We start from the raw sequence: 18,311 nt of genomic DNA, 5'->3' as shown, positions 1-18,311 counted from the left end.
TTATATTTTTTTAATATTTTATGGCACAGTGATTATACATAGGATCTACAATGAAGGCATAATTGTGACTGATTTTCTTAACATGTACAAAATGTTTACATTTACAAAAATATTTTGCCAATTTTTCATATTTTAAACTTTCTGTTGCCCTTTTAGGAATTTTTATCTGCAAATATCTATATCTATCTATCTATCTATTTTTTGAGACAGGGTCTTGCTCTGTCACCTGGCCTACAGTGCAGTGGTGTCATCATAGCTCACTGCAACCTCCAACTCATGGGCTCAAGAGAGTCTCCTGCCTCAGCCTCCCAAGTAGCTGAGACTACAGGCACAAGCCACCATGCTTGGCTAATTTTTCTATTTTTAGTAGAGACGGGGTCTCACTCTTGCTGAGGCTGGTCTTGAACTCCTGGCCACTAATGATCCTCCCACCTTGGCCTCCCAAAGTGCTAGGATTACAGGCATGAGCCACTGCACTTGGACATCTTTAAATATTTTGAATCAAAATTTCTTTGCAGTTTTCCCCAAACCCCCCAAATCTGGTTAACAGTTGCTTACAAAAACAGTACGTTTCATTAAAAACACAATTTTTCTTTAAAAGGTACTAATGCAATTTGGTGATCTAGGTACTAACACAATTTGGCATCTTCAATAGAGATAGAGATTTGGTGTCTTTGATAGAGATAAAGTAATGAGCCTAATCGCCTTTTTAATGTAGCTCACCCTGGTGGGAAATGCCTTGGGGCCAGGAATGTAGAGGAAAGGGTTAATGTTCCTGTCATTAAAAATCCTCGGGTTTGCCATGACACTTTAGAAGCTCCCTTGTTGCCGTCTCCTTGTTCCCTCTTTCTACTCCAAGGAGCCTGCAGTATTTAAACCCCTGATACTCTCCCTATGGTCTTGAACATTTTATTAAGTTGCAGACAAAACTAATACATAAAAAGACAGCACCTTCCCCGCCACACTGGCCCACCAAGCCCCAGACAGATGCCGCAGCGCCGGGCTTACCCTTCAGATGGGCAGCCAGGGCTGGTATCCGGACGTCGTCGTAGGACCTCCCGTCGGTGATGAGGATCATCAGCTTCCTCTTGTTGGGCTTGGACTTCTGGAAGAGCTGTTCCAGGGCGTAGTTGATGGCAGCCCCTGTGCTCGTGCCCCCGCTCCAGTACCCCACCCTCTTGATGGCGTTGAGGACGTCGGCCTTGCTGCTGTACTTGTCGAACCCGAACTCCAGCCGCTGCTCGTAGGTGTACTGCACAGCCCCTACGCGCGTGTCCGTGTCGGAGATCTCGAACTCCTTGCTGAGGTTGGCCACGAACTGGAGCACGGTGCGGAAGTTGCCTGTCCCCACGCTGCTGGAGCCGTCGATGACGAAGCCGATGTCGGCCGAGTTTAAGCAGGTTTTGCTGCAGGCCAGGCGTTCTGTGTCGCAGACCCGCTTCACCAGGGGCTGCAAGGTCTTGTGGAGGCCGAACCAGCTCTGCACGTGGAACGAGTAGAAGCCGTTGGTTCTGCACACAGCCTGGAAGACAGAGGGGAGGATCCGAGCCAGGTCAGGGCCAAGTCCTCCAGTGTGTCAGCGTCACCCCCGATCGTGGGGGCGAGGCAGGTACCGAGGCTGACGCTTGCTTTTTCCATCTCAGTTCACCCCGCCAGACACTCACTGAGGCGAAGACCCCCAGCTTATCTCTGGACTCACTCCTACTCCCTCAGCTGGGTCTCTGCGTTAGCACAAAGCTGGCCACTAAGCAAATTCATGGGGAGACGGAAATCACCGATGTCAGCTTCACGCTTCTGCCTCTCCAAGCCCCTCAATTCACTTGTACCGGCAGCCAGCCACGGGACTGGTGCGGGTGGGCACCAACGCGTGAGAGGATTAGAGAGAGTGATTGTTCTGACTGGGAAGACAGACGACACACACAAAGAATGACTGAAGAAACGTTTTCCGGAGCAGTCCTGTGCCCCGTGGGAAAGGGTCCCGTAATGCCGAATGACCATAATGTGTCAGGGGTCCCCTTAGATGCTCTCGGAAAGATTCTCTCATTAAATCTCCACCCAAACCCTACAAGGTGGAATTATAACCCCTGTCAGGAAGGAACATAAACTGAAGGCTGGCTCTGAAGGGACTTCCCTGAGTCCCTGAGACTGGAACACAAATCTGTCCACCTTCAAAACCCAAGCTCTGCCCTCCAGACGACCCTGCCTCCAGGCCAATGAATATTTATTTACTTGTGCCTAAGCTTGTTCCAGAAAAAAGATGAAGGCAGCTACAAATAAACACTGAGCAACCTGGCTCGTGTGCTCCTGGGACCAGGCTGCTGTTCCTAAGGTGCAATGTCTCTTCCTCACCCCTGCCTCTGGGTCCAGGGAGTCAGGCCCGACGACTACACATGAACTTCTATAATTAAAAAAAAAAAAAATCTTAAAAAAAGAGGTGGCTTAGAACTTTCCTAGGAAATATTTTTTTTATTAATTTGTATAAACCTAACTGGGGTTCACACAACTTTCCGTGGACTAGGCGGCATGTGAGATGAGGGCAGAGACTGAGCTGAATTCTGGCCGACAGATGGAGAGGCGGGATTCCCACCTGGCAGTAAAGTCAGGCCAGCAGAGAGCAGCGGTGCCGGCCATGGACAGAGGACCAGGTGACTGGTGCACAGGGCCCGTGGGGGTCACAGTAGCTGGGCCAGGAAGGTGGGTTGGGACCACCCTCCAGAAAGCCTCAAGAGCAATGGGGAACCATGACAGGTTTGGAGCGAGGACCCCGAGGGACTAGAGGAACTCATCATAAACATGATGTGGGCTTCACTGTGAAATCTACGCTAAACTGGGAGAGCCAGGAGGGAGCCACGCCTGACACGGAGCACTGGCTCGGGCCAGGCAGGCGGCATCAGCATGGGGAAGAGCAGAGAGACGAGAGAGAAGTGACGGGGGCACTGGCGAGGGCTTCTGCGATGACCCTGCCCTCTGGGATGGGTGTGGGGCCACCGATGTCAAGTCCACAGGAAGAAGGAGTTTGGGTGAGGAAGACTATGAACTTGGCCTGTTACAGGCAGGATTTAAGGTTCTGACAGGACATCAGGTGGAGAAAAGTCAGTTGGCTGGAAACAGATGGCCGGAGAGCTCGAGAGACAAGGCTGAAACTGTGGCCCTGGAGGGATTCTGGAGGGAGCAGCCCCGTGGGAAGAGGAGGGTGCCAGTGGCTGAGACCCGGGGATGTCTACACGAAGGACAAAAGCAGAGAGAAAATGAAATAAGAGCCATGCAGCATCCTGGACGTCCAGGAGAAGCGACTTTCAAGGAGCAGAAAGTGGTCAGCAGCTTGGGATGGGGCAGGAGGTTGAGCGCTGTTGGCCCTGTACAATGTTAAAGCTGGAAGGGCCTCAGGGACAACCCCCCCACCCCAAGGCTGGCTGGCTGGCCTTTTCAAAGCTGGAGGCTTCTCTCTGGGAGAAGGCTCACGTGGAGTCCCACGGTGTAAAACACACAAAGCCAAGCAGCTTCGGTGGAGCAGGGGCGGGAGCCTAGATCCCATCTGCGGGGCCCCATCTCCTGCCGGTGTCTCCACGGAGGCCCAGAGGAGTGTCTGAAAACAGATCTCACTGATCTGGTTCAATACCTCCTTTCTCTTGTTTATCAGCTTGATTAACTTGCAGTGTGTGTGTATAAGAGCGTGTGTGTGCACGCGCGCTTGTGAGATGGCGCATGTACGCTCGTGTGCGTGCTCGTGTGCACGTGTGAAGGCTCGCTGGGCTGCCTGGGTGAGGCCCCTGGGGCAGTGGCGGGAGCAAGGGAGCCCCTCTATGTGAGACCTGGGGGACACTGTGCCTCCCCTCTCCTCCCACACTGCTAGGCTCAGGTGGGTGTGGGGTTTTGCTTTGAGAGGGTAATTCCAGGTTCTAGACTTATGATTCCCTCCTTGGAGGCCCAGCTGCCTAGAAGCGAGCTTCGCACACATTTGCAGGAATGAGAAAACAACCCCGATGGCGTTACAACTTGTCAGAGTGCAGGGAACCGGCACGTTGGGTGGGTCTCGGGCACTTACAATACATACCTTGTTCACAAAGTTGGGCTCCAGCACGTACTGCTTCTCATTTTCAACAGCACCTTCAATGGTGATGAAGAAAATGTTGATTCCTGACTCTCTTGCAAGTCTCGAAGCTTCCTCCACTTTGTCTGTGGGCCAGCCGTCCACCAGCACCACGGCCACATTGGGAGAGCCGCCTCTGTTTCCGTTGGCTTTGGAAAAGAAGTTCTTGGTCACAAAGGAGATGGCCCGGCCTGGAAGTGGAGTGATCGTGCCGATTATAAATATGGGAACAGATCACAGCAAAGAGGTCCAGAAAAACACACTCATTCCCTCCCCAGTTTGTTTATTTCTTGTCTTTAATCCACTTTAACTACTTTTAGGTATACAATTCAGTGGCATTAATTATATTTGCAGTGTTGTACAACCATCACTGCTATCCATTTCAGTTTCATTTCAAACCTTTATCTTCTCCTTCTTCTTTTAAACAGATGCCCCAGGCTGGAACGCAGTGCCAAGATCATAGCTCACTACAGCTTTGAATTCCTGGCCTCAAACAATCCTTCCACCTCAGCGTCCAGAGTTGGTGGGATTACAGGAATGCACCACTGTCACAAGCCTTTAACTTCTAATTGTCCTTTGCTTTGAAGAAAGTTTTAGGGACAAGCAAGCAGATGAGAAATACTTTCACAGGAACAAAAGGGTCCCTTCTCTGTCTGGGTGCTGGGCCCACATTAAGCTCCTAAGCCGGCCCCATGTTATTTCAGAGAGTGTGGGGTGGGAGTTGACTTGTAGTGACAGCAGCCTTGTCTTGGCCCCCTGCAGCCTGGGGTGAGTCCAGGGCTCAGGAGCTGCTGGATGTGGATGGCTGTATTCTGTGGTTAGCAGTGTCTCCTCTCTGCTACCAGGCCAGGGGCACAGGTCTGGCTGGTCATGGAAAAGCTACACCCACTAGGAACTGAGAGACTGTGTTCTAGCTCTGGCTGGGCCACCTATGGGCTGTGTGGCCTGGAGGAGGTCACTCTAGGTCTCTGGGCCTAGATTTCCACGGCAGCAATCTGCTTCAGCCGAGTGCAATAGTCATGAGCTGCTACGAAGCCTCCTGACATGCCTTTCCCAAGTGCATACTTCACACTGTGAAGGGCTGCAGGAAATTTTCAGAGTCAACTGGGATGACCAACTGTCCCAGTTTGCCAGGACTTTCTCAGTCTTATCACTGAGAGCCCAGGTTCTCCTGGACAAACTGGGATGACTGGTCACCCTAGAGCCAGTAAGGCTTCTCACCGTAAGGCAGGACTCTTAACCTGAGCTCTGTGAACCCTGGGGCTCTGGGGGATACAGCCACACACCCCTGAAATAATACCCAGTATTTTGTGTATATAAGTATCTGCCTGGATAGAAGGGCCACAGCTTTCATGAGATTCTCAAAGGAGTCCTCAATCTCAATAAAAGTTGAGAGCCACCTTTTTTAGACTTTAGAACTAATATTATTGCATTTAGTGCATTTCTGGTTTTGCCCAGCATCCTGTCTCCACTGGTTGGTATAATCTTACCCGTCAAATGGAAGCATCAGATGGTTATAAATACAATTGCTGGAGAAATATCTTGGAGAACCCATGTGAACTGGCTGCATAGAACCCAATTGCTAAGGGAAAACCTCGGCTGCTAAGAACTGCTTTCATAGCCAAAGAATAATTTCCCTCAACACCCAAAGTAACCAGCAGTCTCTCTGGCCTAATATTAGGCACCTGGTAGGCAGAGCACAGGGAGTCATAAGATCACCTTGACCCTACCTAACCTTAAATTTGGAGGCCATGATGAATTAGTGCTCAACACACATTCCATCCACCTTCCAATGGATCTTGAAAGGAGAGGCTAGAAATCTGAAAACTACATTTAGACTCCCTTGCAGCTAGGTTTACAGCTTTGTTTTAGTTTCATGAATTGATGTACTTTAATGAGATTTAGAAGATAGAAGTGAGGCAGAGGCTGTACTTTTGTTTCTGTTTCTGCTGACAAGTATCTGTAGAGTATTTGACTTCTCTGGGGCACTGTTAGCAGGGTGCTTGGCTTTGGTGGCTAGCTTCAATGGTGTTGAGGGGGCAGGGTGTGCAGCATCCACTTTGTGAGTGTAAATAGGGCAGGTAGGACATGGTTCTGGAGGTGGCAGCTGTAGCAGAAGCTTCCTGATCAGGGTGGCTTCCTGGCTGAAGCAAATTCCTGAAAAGGCTGCCATAGCAAAATTTAGGAAGTGATTTCCTGATCTTGGAAGAGGTGGCAGCTCCCCTGGAGGCCCTGGTTCTTCAAGAAGCCTTTAGAAGTCATCTCTGAAAGCTCAGCCTAGAGTCTGCTTCTTTAGCCTTTTCAATAATTCTCAAAACTATTTAGTACCGTGAAATAAATCTCTTTCTGCTGGAATCATTTGAATGGATTTTGTTCTCTGAATTCAAACCCTGAACAATACAGAGGCAGAGTTAGAACATGCCATCCACTAAAAAAGGCATGCTGATTGGATTAAGATACTTCCCTAATCTCATCAAGGAAATAGAGTGTCTTCTGAAGCTTTTCTCTGTTGGAATTTTGATAATGTAAGCATTAAGTTGAAAGCAAATCAGAAATCAACTCTATCATGTTTGTGATGAAGGCAATACTGATTTGGGGGGATGTAAAGCAATGACTTAGCTGGTGTTTATTTAGTCTTTCAAGGGTGAAAGGCTCTGCGTTTGTCAGATACTAATGTTGTTCTGGTCACTACAGAGATGTGCACTAAGGTGGGGAGGAAAATAATTACTCTATTGTAACCCCGAGGATAAGCCCTTGAAGACAGTTCTATTCACTGCATGTGCTCCAAACCAAGCAACTGTGGCTCACATCTCCATTTCTTTGGGGTTTCATGGTAGGAGGTTGATTGTCAGGGAACCTGAGAAGTGAGCAGTCAACCCATCCTCTCCCAGTGTCCCCAAAGCCAGGCTACTATTTATAAACTAATGCATTGGCATGGGCTCTTTGACCGTCTTTGAGCTTGGTACCTGCCTCACTGAGGACTAGACGTTGGATTCTGGTGATTCCCCAAAGGCTCAGACATCATAGGAGACTCAGCTTGAAACAGAGAACGTCTCTCTTTGCACAGTCATCACTACAACAGTAGCATTCTTAAGGGGCACCGAGGGGCTTTCTGAACAGAATTGGTCTCAAAATCTAATGTTAAATAGCTGACAACTTGTAGACCAATTGGGAAATAGTCACAACAGCAGCCTTCTGCTTGTCCTAAAGAATGCTGCCACCCTAAGGAGCCAAGCGAGTGGGATTTGCTTTTCAGCGACTCTTGCCCCCTGAAGCCATGATAATACTTTAGAAAAAATACAGATGGTATGTGAATCATGTATTGATGAATTAATATTATTTTTTTCCTCCTTCAACATGAGTATTAGGAGGCATCTAGGTAGAAAGGGAACCATGGTAGCAAAATAGAATTCTTGGAATGGATCACATACCTGCATTAGCAAGCCCTCCTCTCTGGGTAATTTTCTCTATGGCTGTCTTCAGATCACGTGAATTCGTGTGAGTCCTGAGGTTAAAGTGGGTCGCAGGGTTGTCTCTGAAGGGTCAGAGCAAGAAATAAAAATTAGCTGAAAATTTATTACCTTTGGAGGAAGACAGAAATCATGGTTGATTCTCTTATATGCAAATACAATGGAAGCTGCTAAAAAGCCTTATGCAGTGGTTTGCAGAATGTCCCACTGTGGACAAAGGTCCCGCTCAGTGTGTGTGAAGAAAAGCAGGTGATTTCAGGACTCTGAGGGCATGTGTTCTACTTTTACTGTGCCATTTCCTAGCAGTGTGATCTTGAGAAGACACTTAATTTCTCTGGGATTCAGTTTCCTCATCTAGATAAAATCGTCAAAACATCCATATTGCTAATGAACAGGGCTACTGTCAAGTGGGACTCTGCAAATGTAAGGGTCCCCTCTATGGCGGGCCCAGTGTCCCCAGGCTGCCCCAGACCCTCCTGTCCAGGAAGAGAATCTCAGCTGTTAGCTGCGCCCTGGGTCACTGGAATTGCACCGTGAATAGTGTTGCCAAGGAGATCACTCTAGCTTTCTTAGCTTGTGGCTCTTGTGACTGGGTGACACTACTCAAATCTCACCCAGAAGGTCAACATCTACTTTACTGAAAACTGGAAAAGATTAACTGGGGAGGAGTCGGAGTGAATTCAGTGGAGAAACACAATGAGAGTCCTTCTCTAGAGACGAGTCTCTGCGGAGCAGCTGAGTGGTGCCGGAGGGTGGGTGTGTGCACCTGTGCTCAGGATGCAGTGGGGATGCCATCCAGGCTCTAACTCCGGACTCCATCTTTGCTTACTGATAAAGCCCATCAGTCCCCGCCCCTCAGGCCTTGGCAATTCCTCTACATACATCCACTCACTTTTAGTCCCTCCTTTGTATTTCTACAGAAACCCCAGAGTTCAGGCTCCCCTAAAGGCTTCTGGCTGATTCTAACATTGTCTACGTTGGTCTCTGCAATGCCAGTCGTATGCTCATCTGCTACAGGACTCTTCCCCATGTTCAGTCTCAGCTCTGACCACAAAGTTCCTCTGCTCAAAAATCATCAGAAGCTCCCCTTGCTAAACTTGATATTTTGGCTTTCAAAGCATCCATAATTCAACTCCAACCTATGTTGTTAATGCTCTTCTGTATTTTTCTCTCTCTCCCCCCGCCCTACTTTTGTCTCTCTTTCTCTTTCTCTTTTTCAGAATATCCTATATTCTAGTCCAAAGGAACTGCTATTTTCCAGTTTTCTAGCTTTGTGCCTTTGCTTATTTCTCCCCTCATCTGGAAAGCCCAAATCGTGCCCACTCTCCAAGCTTCAGCTACCTGTCTCTCTAACCCCCAGCCCCAGCTGACAATCTCTCTGCCTGATTCAGCCTTCTTTAACCTACAACATCTTGCATAATATGTGGCGCCCACAGGTACTCAATTAACAGTATTAATATTGCTTCGTTCTATTTCTGTGCATCTCTCTCTCTAAAGTTGGTGTTCCCTGGGGTGCTAGCTTCATCATGCATCTCTTCTTCACTTATGCACTTCCCTGGGAGATCTCATCAACTCCCAGGGGTCGGTGACCATTCACGTGCCAACAGCTGTCCAGTGCAAACTGCTGGTCCTCTCTCTTGAACCCCAAATATATGTAAAATAGTTTCCATATAGATCCCTCTGGAAAGTGCCTCAGGTTTCTATTTCCAAACCTGAAGTCGTTTATCCTCCAAGCCTGCTCTACCCAACCACCCATCTTCTCTTCCGTATTCCCTCTTCTGACTCACTGAGTTTTCCCACCAATGTGCGACCTTGACACCCTCCTCATCAAATACCATGTACTGTCATACCTGTCCCTTAAATATCTCTTGTATTTTTCCCATCCTTTCCATCTCCAAGTTTGGATTTTCATCTTCTCTTTGCTGAACTATTGCCATAGTTTCCTCCCTGGTCTTCCTGTACCCAGGGCAGCCTCTGCAGTGGCTATTTTATCCGACTGGCTCTAAGTGCTTCATAGAAGCAGATTAACTAGGAAGAGTTAATAGTGCCTCTTCCAAGGGGCCTAATTTTGTATAGCATTTGTAATTTTGTGTTCTTTTTCTTAAGGAGGCCCCCAAGTGAATAAGCTTCAGAGTCCCCAAAGTCTGAATCTTTCCCTTGTGACCAAGGATTATAAACTTTTTCAAAGCCTAAAAACTGGGTTGAAACAACAAAACAGTTAGTGGCTACAAAATAAAAAATTGCAAAATCGACACTGACAATAATAAATATGTAACAGTCCACCAAACATAACACTATATATACTTCATTAATTTTAAAATTTTCAATTTATAAAAATTTAATTACATTTAAAATATTTGTGGACTAAATTTTTTCACCTTGCACAATTTCCTGACTGTCTGATGATTGTTAAGAAATCATAGACAAATAATTTAAGAAGCAAAAATATAAAACTTCCTTTCAAAAATGTTTATAGGACAATGTATTTAATGTGGAACTTGGTCATCTAGTCATTTTCATGATGTTCTTAATATTGATCATTAAGGTACTGTCTTAATGTTGATCGCTTTGTAGGGCAATTGTTGATCACCTATCTCTTTCCCATACTGCACACATAGTCAAGCCTGGTTATTCTTGGTAGTTACATTCTCTAAAGCTGCCACGAGCACCGAATTGGCAAGTACTGAGACATTGCTCCCACTGGAAATACAGGTTTTGTTCCTGTTAGCTTCTGGCCACAATATTTCCATCAACAGATCAATATGTAACCTTATTTTATGTATGTTTCTCTTTTAAGAGACCAAATTTAATATTTCTTACAAATAATTAATTGTATGCAGTATTTCCTTATAGTAAAACATTAGGTGAGAAGGGTTTAACATTTGGATGATGTGATTATAAGTTTCTTTGGCTTTAAGCCTCACAACCATGCTGTCCACTATGCTTTTCTTTTTTTAAATCAGTCATCATCTCCTGAATCCATAAATTTAGTCTCTTTCCATGGTTCATCACACTCTATGGATGTTATTTTAGTGCTTTCTGGAGTAGACTCTTATACAGACGAGCAACTTTCCTATCCTTTTTCTGAATGTAGCAAATTATTGATTCATTAACATTGAGCTCACGACCAACAGCACGGTAACTCATGCCTAAATGAAGCTTATGAAACACACATTTCCTCTGTAAACCACAACATAGCCTTCTTGTACTTAGGAACACGAGACACCATTTCAGAACTACATTTGGGAGGCTGCTGTAAATAGTAAAATCACCAAGACAAGCAAAAAATGAGGAAAATGTGGCACTAAAAAGACTGTGAGAAGGGCACTTGAACAGAGCTGAATCAAAAAGGCAGAGTGTTGCCTTGTTCGACCAGAGCTGGGAACGTGTGCATTAGGCAACTCAACATTTTTTTTCTATCTCTGTACATGTCTGAATGTGACTGTGAAAGTGCTTTGAGTTACAAATTTGGGGTTACAAATTTAAATTTTAGGGAGTAGGCAAATTCACAAATGTAGAACCCACAAATCATGAGGATTAGACTGTAACCTACTTGACAGCAGGGACTCTCTCCTAGCTTCCGGTCCCTAGTGCTTAGCACTCAGGAGATAAGAAACAGGTAATTGTGGACTAAGTAAACAAAAGCAAGCAAGCTCAGATGTCCTCTCCTCTCTTGGTTCATCCCTGGTGGAGTTGAACATGCTGCCTCTGAGCTCCACACTGATCACACTCTGCCTCTGTTATATCACAGATGTAGACGAATCCATCTTTGGAGGCATACAGATGAGCTATTCATACACCTAATGAATAGCTGCTTTTGATTTTACTTGATGGTATTTCTTTAAAAAATACTGCTTCCCTTACTAGATTGTAAGGTCCTAAAGAACAGTGTCTCTATCACGTTTATTTATTTATTGTAATGGATTGAAAGGTTGGATCAGAGGACTCCGGAAACCCTTTCCAATTGCTAAGATCATGATTAGGGGCAAAGGCACAAAGCTCACGCACCAAGGGAATTAAAGGTAAACATAATCAAACCACTTCACTGAATTTTACATCATATCCATGCAAATGACATAATGCTTAGTACACGGCAAACACTCAATAAATCCTTGCTAAATTGTACTCTAATTAAATCACAGGAATGAATAATCATGAATCTGCAGTCTGGGGCAGGTCTCCGGACCAGAGCACATGAGTACATGTGTCCTTTCTTAGGATATATAGGCTGATGGCCTGACACCCTAGCCTGGTGACTTGTAAGATAGGAGACTATTTTAAAAGCTCCAAGAGGTATGCCACTAATTTTTTATGTAAGCAATCTTTTCCTTTGCAATCTTATTACAAGTTCTTACTAAAGGGAAACAAAACATTTTTTTCTCAGGACTATCAAAGATTTCCCTTGAAAATAAGAGAAGAAAATAAACAAAGAGATTGATAGCTCAGGGGAAAATTTTAATTGTTCTAGGTTTGGAAGAAGAGCTATGACTGATGGAGAGGAATTACAGGGAGCCAGAGTTGGCTGTGCACAGAAAGCGAGAATTTCTGCAATAGGAAGTGGCTACTGTTTAAGAAGCAAGAGGAACATCTGTCAGGGATGGGCACGTGTGACCCCTAGGAAGGGTTGAGGCTGGGGACAGGGAAGAGAGATGGCTCATCAGTGCTCCAGACCTCTTTGATGACACAACTCACCCAGGACACTCATTAAACTACACAGGTGACCAGGCCACTCCTGGAGGAAACTCCATGGGGTCTGGGAATTTTTTTTTTTTAATAAGAGATCCAGGTGATTCTTATCCTCAGGAAGTTGGGGAAGCTTTGGATTCTAGAGGACTCCTGAGGCCCTTTTAGTCCTAAAGCTCCCATTCTGTTAACGTTCCAGAATCTACTGGTTTACCCCGTAATACTTTGAGTCACATGGAATAAGCCTCTCAAATGAATTTGTATGCCAGTAGAGAAATATTAACTAATCATATTCCCTCCAGCAAGGACCTTTCAAAACTGTTTCCTCCAACAAGGTATTACCTGAAGATTACATTCAAATAAGCTAACTATATTCAACCTTTTAATTTTTTTACTCGCTAAAATGTAATGCCTTATAGACTTAGTCAATGAGATGAACCATGGCTATAAAATCAGCAGGATGTTCCAGGGAAAATGCTGATGCTGCAGGTTGGGTGGCGGACCTGTTCCTTGAGGGGCTTACCTGGCCCACATTGAAAATCACTCTGCCCCCATCCCCTCAAGCAACTACAGCAGCTATGGCCAGCCCAGGGTGCAGCGGCCTGGGCCAACCTGCCGAGGGACTTTATACCTCTAGCTCTTGATGAATGGACAATGGCCTTTTCCACATTTCCTGGCATCAGAGAAGAGGGAGTAGGGTCTTACAATCAAATTTTATTATCACACGGGTGTTTTTTTGTCATTATTATTAGTAACAGTAATTCCACCCATCCACCAAAAAGAGTAGAAAATCAACCTGCATTCAGTGCTTCCTGCTGGAGGAAATGTGGACATGCAGTCTGCTGATCTTGAGTTGCTCCTGGACCAACTGGTCACCACATCACAGGGAGTGGCGAGCGCTGGGGAAGTGGGATGTCTGGGCAACAGAGCGCCCCCAGCTCTGCTGTGCATCTGATCCCCTGGGGATCTTGTTAAAATGTAGATTCTGATCTTGCAGGACCAGAGTGAGGTCTGAGGGTCTGCATCTCTAACCACCTCCCAGAGGACACTGTGGATCACACTTTCAGTGTCTTAGAGGATGCTTTAAGAATCAGAAAAATCAGCCCTGGGGCTGCCAGTGATGAGAGGAAGGGAGGAGAAGGGAAGAGACAGGGAATAGAAAGGGAGGAGGATGGAGCTCCCGCGCTCTGGACTGGTCACCTGCGGGGAGAGGGAAGTGTCGGGGGCATGGGATCCACTAGAGGACAGCACAGGCCATGGGAATATTCGTGCCTTCATGCTCTGGTTGCACAATAGAATCACCTGGGAGCTCTAAAGAATAACGATGTCTGGGCTCCACACTCAGAAATTCCAGTGACGCTTGATCTGAGGTTTGGTCTAGGAGCTGGGAGTTTTAAGAGCTCCCCAGGTGGTTCTGAAGTGCACTGGGGTGGCCGTCTGCTTCTCCAGAGGGAGAATGATCTCGGGGGACCCTGGGTAAGCCCGGGGATTGTGCAAAGGGAGTTCAAAGGGAATCGTTGGTAGGAGTCAAGTGCAGTCATTTTGTATGTACTCTCAGGAGAACTGCATTCCAGGGAATAGAAAAAGCATAAGATCTTTGGGCGACTTGTATTCACAGCTCACATGGCCTTTAGACTCTGTGATCCTGAGGAGTGGGGCTCCTCACACAGTGTGCCTGCCTGTCTCTCGGAGAGGAGAGAAGTGGCATGGTGGAGTCTTTGCAAGGGCCATTAGGCCCTGGAGAGTCAGCCCAGGCAGGTAACAGGGAGTTGTTCTGGGATCCTGAGAATTAGAGATTAAAATACCAAGTCCTGGGCCTCATTCCCTTGCCAGATTCTGTTTTAATAGGTCTGGGGTGGGGCCAGGGCCTCAGCATTTTTAAAAAGCTCCCCAGGTAACATGAAGCCAGGGCCCAGGCAGCCTCTTCCTGAACTCTGCGATTCACCTCAGCTAGGCTCCATCCCAGCTGCATTTTCTGTCCCAGCCCCACACTCTACTTTGCTGTGGGCTCCGAGAATGAGACACAGCGGTCCCCATTGCCACCTGTATGAGTTTCCTACTGCTACAATAACCAATGACCACACACTTAAATGTGTGGCTTAAACAACACACATTTATTAGTTTATAGTTCTGGAGGTCCAAAGTCCGGCACGGGTCTCCACGGGCTAGAACCCAAGTGTCGGCAGTGTTGTGTTTCCTTCTGAAGGCTCTAGGGAGACGTTTGCCTGTCTTTCCCAGCACCTAGAGGATGCCTACATTTCTGGCCCCTTTCTCCATCTTTGAAGCCAGCAATGTCGCATCTCCCTTTGACTGACAACAGCTGGGAAAGGTTCTCCACTTTTAAGGACTTATGTGATTAGACTGGGGCATCTGGATAATCCAGGATGATCTCCCCATCTCAGAGTCCTTAACTTTAATCACATCTGCAAAGTCTCTTTTGCCATGGGAAGTAAAACATTCACAGGTTCCAGAGATTTGGGCATTGACAGCTTTGGGGTTATTACTGTGCCTAACATACCACACTGGACACTGCTTCTTTCCCTCACTCTGATCGTCCTGCCCTTGGTGGCTCGGCTGACCTACGGGAGCCACTGTGCTCAGATGAAGGCGTGACTGCAAGTCCTGGGCTGTGGCTGGGTGGCCTGAGAAGCAGGACAACCAAGGAGAAGCAGCCCCATGCAGAGCCACTCTCTAAAACGGGGCAACTGAGCAAAGAAAAGTCTATTTCATTTTTAAATGCAGAAAAATCAATATTTCCTTTTATCCCAAAAGTGTTTCCCAATTTTGATACCCTATTTTGATTATGAAGAGCATGTGCAATTCTGTTCTATTTATACTAAAACTGGAGCCTAAAAGGAAAGCGTATGGAAGGTCTAGATCTTAGCACCTGTAGATCTAGGCTGTAACTAAGACGCAAGCTGTTTGGCGACAGTCACTCTGTTTACTAGAGTTCACCTAACAGGTGCTTTTCCCGGCTGTTCTTTCATTTAGCCTTTTAGTGTATCTGTTGGCGTTAAGTGCAATGGTGAACCTGTTGGTTGCATAATTTTAACTTAGGATTCATGTGCAAGACAGGGGCTTGATACGTGGCCTTTTGTCCAAGCACAGTGTCTCAGTCTTCAGGAGATAAAAAGCCCATCTTGGCAGACGAGCAAAATCTTTGCTTTGAAGACAATTTTGTTTGACATTTTATGGATTAACCCAGGATTAATATTTGCCCTCTCCACCGGTCATGCATTTAGCTTAGTGTTCTTGGGGAGGTCACTCAACTTCTTTGAGTCTGTATCAAATGCTGCATCTCCTGCTGGGGGTGTGTAATCATTGTGGTAGGAACACTGTGGTTGCTGACAAGTTAACACGATTGTGGGCTGGGGGCCCTGCAAGTGGTGGAGACCTCCCTTGGGTCTGGAGCAGAGGTAGGAACTCAGCCAGGGCCAGGTGAAGCTCTGGAGGAAACTGAGAGCCTGGCAGAGGGTGCTGGTCTGCTGAGAGAAGGCAGTGAGGAGGGGTGATGTATGGAGAGGAGGAGGAAGGCATGACCTATGACCCGTCAGTCCTGTGAACACTCCCCTGGGCTGCTTGGATTGGTTTTCTGTTCCTTGGACACAAAACATCTTTGAGTGGGATACTGAGGAATCAGAATGCACTGCATTTTGTAAATCATATCATTTTTATACTTCTTGCATTTTTTATTTCTTATTTCTCTTTTGTTTCTTGTTAATATTTACTATGAGTCTTTTAAATTCTAAGTTTAAGTCTTTTAAATTCTAAATTTAAAAGTCTAAATTTCAACTCAGCTCTCCTAAGGAAAATCAAGAGAAGGAATCTTGCGGGGGTGGGGGCCCAGCGGCTGTGGTCCCAGAGCAGGAGGAACTCTGAGTCCTCCTCAGCCCAGGCCTGTCCTTCGAGTGCTCATTCTAGACCGGGAGGTCATTCCTCTGTAGGGCTTCATTTCCTCACTGTAACGTGAGGAAGAACCAGGTGCTCTGTAAGGCCTCAGGGCTGTGATTCCGAGAGAGCAGGGATGATTCCAAGTGGCAGTAAGAGGGCATTAGGATCCCGTGAGGACCCTAAATGCCAGAGAGCAACCAGATCCACAACCGGTCAGAAACACAGATCTGCATCTACCTCCTACCCTTTCCTGCCTCGCTCCCTTTTGCTGTATGTGCCAATCCCACCCGAAAAAGGAAGGATTGAAGGCAGCCACCCAGGCAGCTGAGAACAAAGGCAACGTCAGCCGGATGAACTCCTCGTCTGTTCTCAGCCTCCTCACGCCCTTCTTAGGCCGCCCTGCAATTTATTTCATTTCCCACACTCCATGGATGGATGTATAACCTCAGCGAGACCCATCAATTCATCATTGATCCTCCCACCTAACCGGGACCCCGAGGCTGGAAGGAAGGTGGAGGCGGCTCATCTAGTCTGTTAGTCCCACGTTCATTTATTGGATGTCTTCTGAATACAGAGCCAGTCACTGACTCGCAGAACACCAGGGCCGGCAGAGCCCTAATAAATCATCCACTCTGACCTCCGCACGTTACAGATGGCAGCACTTACACGGAGAGGTTAAGTGACTTGCTTAAGGTCACACTGCGGAGCTAAGGGCAGAATTCAGACAGCCTTGGCAGCCGCTCGTTGTGTTTTCTACTCCCCCCTGTTGCCGGGGGAGGGAGAAGATGATGGATTAGCTTATGTGAGCATAAATCGGAGAGACACACACACATTTCCCTAAAGTGCTCCAAATTAATAAGGACCCTGGATGGAAATAAGGCCGGTAGCAAGGGACTTTTTAGAAAGTAAAATTGAAAAGCATAGGGGGAAGCTCTTTCTTGCGAATGGCGATCACATTAGGAAAATGAGAGAGAAAATGATTTTGGGGGTGGCATCTTTATTGTTTTTCCTTCCCTGCTACATTTGTTCCCTAATCCATGTTCTCATCAGCAACGCTATTCTCAGGCCATTTTTCTTTTCCTTGACATATTTATCACCTTATTTTCATATTATACTATAAACCTTGGTACACACAAGCTTTTAAAGCAGCTATTTTTAATGCAAGATAACACACCAAGTTTTGAACTCCCCAATAAAACTGACTAGGGACATCTGGCACTAAAATGCCTACATTTTCTCCTAGAAAAGCCTGCTCTTTGTTTGCTATCTGTAAAAAGTAACAAGGAATGAAAAGGGGTTGACATTTTGAAAACAAGAAAACAATAACCAAAAAATCCCTTCTTTTCTTATTTCAAGTCAAAAGCCTCTAGACAGATCATTTGACATGGAGAGGCGGCATTTGCAGCAATTGGTTATTTTTATATAATTGACTCCGACTACAGTCAAATGCCAGTTAACTAATCTCCTAATTTTTCCTCACAAGAATAGAAGACAGTACTAAATGTGTTACTGGAATTTAATTCTAAAAATAAAAATGTTATAGGTTCTTTTGAAAATAAAGCTTTTTGTTTATTTCTCTTAATAACACAGACATGAATATTCTACTGTCTTCAGTACAACAACCTTGGTCAAAAGGCTGCTCCAGGAGGCCCTTGGGAAACCTTTTAGGGGCTGGAGACCCCCCTGGGTATTGTCAGGAGTGGATGTTTTGACTTTTCAGGAGAGTGAATAAGCTGTGGCTGCAGTTTCTCAGCAAGAGGCACCAAGGTCAATGTTATTAGTTTCCACTTTCACTGGTCCTTTGTGGAAAATGTGACGATTATCCCGCCCTCAATGGTTCTTGGTCAAAAGACCACCTACTTGTGACACATGCATGCATTTGAGATTTATGCATGCTTGCTCGTTTGATTGTCTGTCAATATCTATATATCTGTTTTACCGAGAAACCAATGCAGATCTGAAATAAGAGCAATTTATTATCTCAAAGAAGAGAAAAGAAGGTTGAGATTGGCTGTCAACATGAGCCCTTGAATATTACCCTAAGTAAATGATAAAATGAATTGGGGGCAGTCACCTAGGTGCTCGGCTGACTGTGGAGGGGGAGCGGCCATCTTTCTCCCCACCCACTCTTCCCCATTGCCTGATGAGCTTTCCTAGCACCGGTGCAGAGGTCTCAG

The 18,311-nt window shown here is 46.2% G+C and overlaps 2 protein-coding genes across 10 annotated transcripts in view; one reads left to right on the top strand and one right to left on the bottom strand.

Moving 5' to 3' along the window:
- The window catches only part of FEZ2 (fasciculation and elongation protein zeta 2), a 232,337-nt gene that overhangs the window by 20,037 nt on the left and 193,989 nt on the right, over positions 1 to 18,311 (top strand). The window lies entirely within an intron of this gene.
- Positions 1 to 18,311, bottom strand: part of VIT (vitrin) — a 101,957-nt gene that overhangs the window by 3,098 nt on the left and 80,548 nt on the right. For all 9 annotated transcript variants that reach the window (XM_045549374.1, XM_045549375.1, XM_045549378.1 and 6 more), the window contains 3 exons: positions 7,522 to 7,625; positions 4,055 to 4,281; positions 1,009 to 1,522 (listed from right to left, as the gene is read on the bottom strand). In XM_045549374.1, the coding sequence (XP_045405330.1) occupies positions 1,009 to 1,522; positions 4,055 to 4,281; positions 7,522 to 7,625 (845 nt within the window). The remainder of the gene's footprint in view (positions 1 to 1,008; positions 1,523 to 4,054; positions 4,282 to 7,521; positions 7,626 to 18,311) is intronic.

This window comes from Lemur catta, chromosome 4, assembly GCF_020740605.2.
Source record: "Lemur catta isolate mLemCat1 chromosome 4, mLemCat1.pri, whole genome shotgun sequence".
NCBI lineage: Eukaryota > Metazoa > Chordata > Mammalia > Primates > Lemuridae > Lemur > Lemur catta.
The sequence above is the reverse complement of the archived record's forward strand: the minus strand, read 5'-3'. Positions and strand labels throughout refer to the sequence as shown.